We start from the raw sequence: 5,786 nt of genomic DNA, 5'->3' as shown, positions 1-5,786 counted from the left end.
ATGGTCCTTGATTTGGGTACGAAGTATGACGTACTGTCAAAAACCGTGGTAGAGAAGCAGAGTGGAAAAGAGCCTCTAGTTAATCTCTTTCAAAACACCGACTCCATGTTTACGGAAGAGGTGGCTAACATGGCTTTACCCGAGAAGTTTAAGGTTCCAGATATTCCCATCTTCACAGGCAGTGAGGACCCAATGGAGCACTTGATGACCTTTCGGTCTCATACGTCTTTGCACAAGACCCTCGATGCAGTAGCGTGCCGAGCCTTTCCACTCACTCTATCAGGGAAGGCCCGAGACTGGCTCAGGAATCTGTTACTGAGGTCTATTGATAATTTTGATAACCTTGGACAGAAGTTCTTGATGCAGTTTATGTCAGGAAGGGTTAGGCGAAAACCCCGAGGGTGCCTACTCTCCATGCGCCAAGGTCCCAATGAATCTCTCAGAGACTACCTCTGGAGATTTTCAACCAGGAGAAATTGGAAACTGAGAGTACACCTGATGATTTCATCTACAGTGCAATTTTCCAGGGGCTGAAGAAGGATGGCCCCTTCATGGTAGAATTGGCATTGAAACTGCCAAAGGATCTACACGCCTTTATGATCAAGGTTGATAGGTACATCAACCAGGAGGAGACACTTCGGGCCTTCTTAGGCCCCCCTGAGAGGCAGTCAGAACCTTCTTCTTCCGAGAAGCCGAGCAAGAAGAAGAATTCTGAGATGGTGCAGGATAACAACGACTTGGATTATAAGAAGGTGAGGAAGAATTTCGGGGACTACAAGTGGACCCCTCTAAATGCCACTCTCACAGAAGTTATGATGGTAATAGAGAAGGACCCCGCCTTACAAAGGCCGAAATCCTTCAGGGGGTTCCACCAGCTCGTTTGGCGGACAAGTATTGTGCTTTCCACAACTGTTATGTTCATCTTACCGAGCAGTGCATATCACTAAGACAACTGATCGAGAAATTCAACGAGAACGGTAAGTTGGTCCGGTTTCTTGTTAGTGAAAGAAACCATCTGGATCGAGCTCGGGCCCCGAGGCCGAGAGAAGAAGAAAGGCGGCATAGGAGGGACTATGCCCCGAGACGAGAAGAAAGGTCAGAAAGGGAAAGGGAGCCCACTCATAGGCCTCGGGAAGAAGAGAGGTGTGAAAGAAGTTGGAGTAGGGCCCGAGAGAATGACAACCTCCCTATAATCCATACCATCTCGGGTGGATTCAGAAGAGGAGGAGAGTCTAGTTCGGCTCGGAAGGTATATGCCAGAAAGCTGGATGACTTTGAGGTGTATTCGGTGCAGAAGCCTCCAAAAGCCCGAAGGTGTGATCCTATGGTTGTAGGATTTTCGGACAAAGATTATGCCGGAGTTTCACTCCCGCATACCGACGCCCTTGTAGTATCGTTGATTATTGCCAACCATCAGCTTTGGCGTATACTAATCTATACAGGAAGTTCCACTGATATTCTGTTTAAATCAGTGTTCGATCATATGAACATTCCCTAGGATAGGGTGGTCCCGGTTGTATGCCATTTGTTGGGCTTTGCTGGCAAGAAGGTTTCGCCTCTCGGTTTTATCGAGCTTCCAATCACCGCAGGGACTTACCCGAGGCAGAAGGTCATCATGGTGAAGTTCCTAGTAGTAGATAGACCCTCGGCGTATAACGTCATTTTTGAGAGAACTGCTCTTAATGAGCTGAAGGCCGTCACATCAACTCCGCATCTAAGTATAAAATTTCCAACCACTGAAGGGATTGAAGTTGTGAAAGGAGACCAAAGGGAGGCTAGAAGATGCTACAACCTCTCCTTGAAGAATCCCCTCGAGACTCATAATCTCGGGGAGAAAACTAAAGAAGAGGGAAGATAACAGTCACAGTTGGGGGAGCCAGTCGAAGACCTTGAGGAGTTCAAGGTCAGAGATTCCAAGAAGAAAATACAAGTAGGCTTGCAACTCCCCCAACGAATGAAGGAAGAGCTATTGGCGTTCTTGAGGCATAACAATGATGTATTTCCTTAGAGCCACGAAGATATGCTAGGGATTGATCCCTCGGTCATTGTCCACAAGCTGAATGTGGATCCTAACTACAGACCCGTGAAGCAAAGGAGAAAAACCTTCGCCGCAGAGCGAAATCAAGCTGTAGCAGAGAAGGTCGAGAAGTTACTGAATGTCAGATTTATCCGAGAAGTAGATTAGCCCGAGTGGTTAGCTAATGTTGTGCTAGTGAATAAGTCGAAAAGTAAGTGGAGGATGTGTGTGGACTTTACTGACTTGAACAAGGCTTGTCCGAAGGACAGTTTCCCATTACCTCGGATTGATCTCCTAGTGGGCTCAACGTCCAGATATCAACTCTTGAGTTTTATGGATGCCTTCTCGGGTATAATCAAACACACACGGACGAGCCTGATCAGGAGAAGACTTCGTTCATCATGGACTGAGGACTCTACTGCAACAAGATGATGCCCTTTGGCCTAAAGAATGCCGGAGCAACGTACCAGAGGTTAGTAAATAAAATGTTTCAAAAACAGATTGGCAGGAATGTTGAAGTTTATATGTAGATGACATGCTAGTCAAGAACATTCAGGCGGCCGAGCATATAGCAAATATTGATGAGACCTTCCACAAACTGCGAAAACATCAGATGAAGCTTAATCCTATCAAGTGTGCCTTCGGAGTATCATCAAGGAAGTTCTTAGGATTTTTAGTATCACATCGAGGCATCGAGGCAAATCCTGAGAAAGTAAAGGTAGTCCTCGAAATGCAACCTCTGAGGACCACTAAACAGCTTCAACAGTTAACAGGGAGAATTGCAGCACTCAACTGATTCATCTCTCGATCCACAGACAAGTGCATTCCCTTCTTCAAGATCTTAAGAAATGCCTTTACTTGGAGTGAAGAGTGTGAGGAGGCGTTCGGGAAGTTGAAGGAAGACTTAATGAACCCTCCTCTACTGAGCTAACCCTCCAAGGGGGAGATACTTTATTACTGACCACTTCTAGAATTCCACATAGGTAAGTCAGCATCCCCAATATCTACATCAGGAAGCCTGCTTTGAACCTCCACAATAGCATTAGAACGAGCACGAGGCCAAAACCTTTCTCCATTCTTGATGATCACATCAAGCTTTGATTGTAAAGGAGAGCCAGAATCATAGACAATCCTATATCCAAACGTATCCAAAAGGTACCCTACAAGGTGCCAATGGTCCAACCACAAGAACACCCGAGAACCATTGCCCACCTTAAATTGGATGAAGTCCTTTGCTAGATCTCGAAGCTTCAAAATTTTATTCCAGCTCCAAGAACATGAGGAAGGAATATGAATCTTCCAAAAACTCCTCCCCTTAAGCCAATTAACCTCAGTCCAAGCTACCCACAAGGAGCCAGCTTTAGAAAATAAGTTCCATATATGATTAAGCATGGAAGCCTTATTCCAAACTTCAATATTCTTGATGCCAAGACCCCCTTCTTGTTTAGAAACACGAATCTTGTTCCAAGCCACCTTAGCATGTGCCTTAGAATCTCTGCCATTCCAAAGTAATCGATTGATTTTCTACTCAATCAACTGGATAATCCTCTTAGGCAAGATAAAAACTTTAGCCCAGAATACTTGAATACTAAGGAGAACCGATGACAATACTTGAAGCCTACCAGCAAAAGAAAGATTCTTAACCAGCCAAGAATCTATTCTAGCTGTAATTTTATTCACCAATGACTCACAATCAATAGAAGAAAGTCTCTTAGTTGTGCAAAGACACGGGATAAATTGAGAGGGGTTCACCCGATCGTTAGTTGGTGGAAACTGGTATGGTTTCCAAGGTCAATCCATCGCGATTCTTTTCTTCTCTGACTTGTGTTTCATGATGCCTTGGTCACCAAGAAGAGAATGTGGAGTTGGGGATATGCCGAGGTAATTTTGTGTCCTTTCTGTTATGGGTGTTTAGAGAGCCAATAACACATTTTCTTTAGTTGTAGTTTTAGTCGTTGAATTTGGACTAAAATTATGGATGAATACTTCATTATTTAATGCTTATTTGGATTGGGAGAATATTAAAGAATGGGGAATACAAGTTATGCTTGGTAAAGGTCTTCGAGCTTGTTTGGGAAGGCTGTATTTTGGGGCCACAGTATACAATTTATGGAGGCAAATGAATGATCTTCTGCATAAAAATACTCCACTTACAGAAGAAGCTATTCGAGATAGGATAAGATGGGAAGTTCGAACTCGAATCTTGGCCATAGGGTATCTCAAGAATCTCAATCGAAACCTGTCCATTTTTCAGAAATGGAAGCTTTAGCTCTCTGGTGCAGGGGATTGATAGCAGAATTTTGGGGTACAGTTGCTGCACTGCTGCTGTTTCTGATGCAGTGATTTAGTTGCTCTGTTATTCTTTGTTGTGTTTGTGTATTGATTGAGTTGGGTTTTGTTCTAGGTTTCTGCTATTGCTGAGCAGTTTGTTGGTGTTTTTTTTCTTTTGTGGACTGTTGCCTTGTTGTTTTGGGTAAGGCAGTAGCCAGTAGGGGTGTTGGGTTGAGGATAGGCTGTTTAGCCATTGCTTGTTGTATCCCTTGGTGGGTTTGTGTTCCAATTTTTACTGGAGTGTAGTAGTGTTTGTTGATCAATGAAAACTTTTATTAATTTTTTTTTTTAAAAAAAAAAAAAAAAAAACCAAAGTCGGTTGACACAGCCTACAGTTCTTTAACCCGATCCATAGAGCCCCCGGAAAGGTGCTAAATGTTGCTCTTCTAACATGTCAAAGCAGGGCCAGCACTACACTTATTTTCAATACATGCAGGCCCCAGAGGAGTGCCAGCAGGACACTTAACCGAATCAAAAAACAAAATCGTAGGAAGTTTGTTTTCAGATACACAAACCTCCATTTACGCATGCAAAGAACGCGGGACCGGTTCCTCCTAAAACATCCCACGTCAGAATCTAATTCTATCTATAATCTCTCTTTTTTTTTTCTTTTTTTTCTTTTTAATATATATATAGAGTAATGATTCAATGCCACCCAAATATACAACTTTTCACCACCTTGCCTATGTGGCAAGGTGGTCTCCCACTACTTTTTGAGTTTTTTAATTTTTTAAAAATAAATTAAGGTGAGGGACTACCTTGCCACATAGACAAGGTGGTGAAAAGTTGTATATTTAGGTGGTAGTGAATCATTACTCATATATTCTAATACTTTTTTAGATTATGACTAGAATAAAATAGATTCTAAAAAATTTATTGATAAAAAAAAAAAATAGATTCTAAAAACAGATTAAAAAATGATTATACAAATTAGTTCTAAATAACTTCGTATAATTTTAAATAAGTTTATAAATATCAATGATATACAAACAAATGATCACTATGTATACAATTATAAATTTGGATAATTTTTTAAAATATAGTCTTCATAAAATTACAATTTAATCTAATAAAAATGCAATAATTCATGAAATCAAATCCAACTTGGAATGATTTTAAGAACTTGAACAGTGAGTTGTTTGAAAATGATAAAATTGGAGAAGATAATGAGAATAATTCAAATTTGAATAAGACTCGAATAGAGAGACAGAGAGAAAAAAGAAGAAGAAGAAGTTATAAATAGCGTAGATCGTAATTTAATAAACTGGTTGGAGACATTTCATCTTCTTCGCATTTTTTTTCTTCATTTTTAACGTGTAAAATGGATCTTTGATTTGTTTTAAGAATGGAACGTAACTCCAATCAATTTTGGGAAAAATCATATTTAGTCCTTAGGTTTTCATTTTATTTGAATTTAGTCATTGAGTTTCTAATTTCA

The 5,786-nt window shown here is 41.1% G+C and overlaps 1 protein-coding gene across 1 annotated transcript; it reads left to right on the top strand.

Annotated features, from left to right (window-relative positions):
- Positions 1–1,858, top strand: LOC133865605 (uncharacterized). Its single transcript, XM_062302024.1, has 4 exons — positions 1–381; positions 471–818; positions 935–1,387; positions 1,499–1,858. Exons 1-4 carry the CDS (start codon positions 1–3, stop codon positions 1,856–1,858), a joined length of 1,542 nt encoding a protein of 513 aa, XP_062158008.1.
- Positions 1,859–5,786: the final 3,928 nt, after the last annotated feature.

This window comes from Alnus glutinosa, chromosome 4 (assembly GCF_958979055.1).
Source record: "Alnus glutinosa chromosome 4, dhAlnGlut1.1, whole genome shotgun sequence".
In the NCBI taxonomy this organism is placed as follows: domain Eukaryota; kingdom Viridiplantae; phylum Streptophyta; class Magnoliopsida; order Fagales; family Betulaceae; genus Alnus; species Alnus glutinosa.
This window is presented reverse-complemented; position numbering and strand designations above follow the sequence as displayed.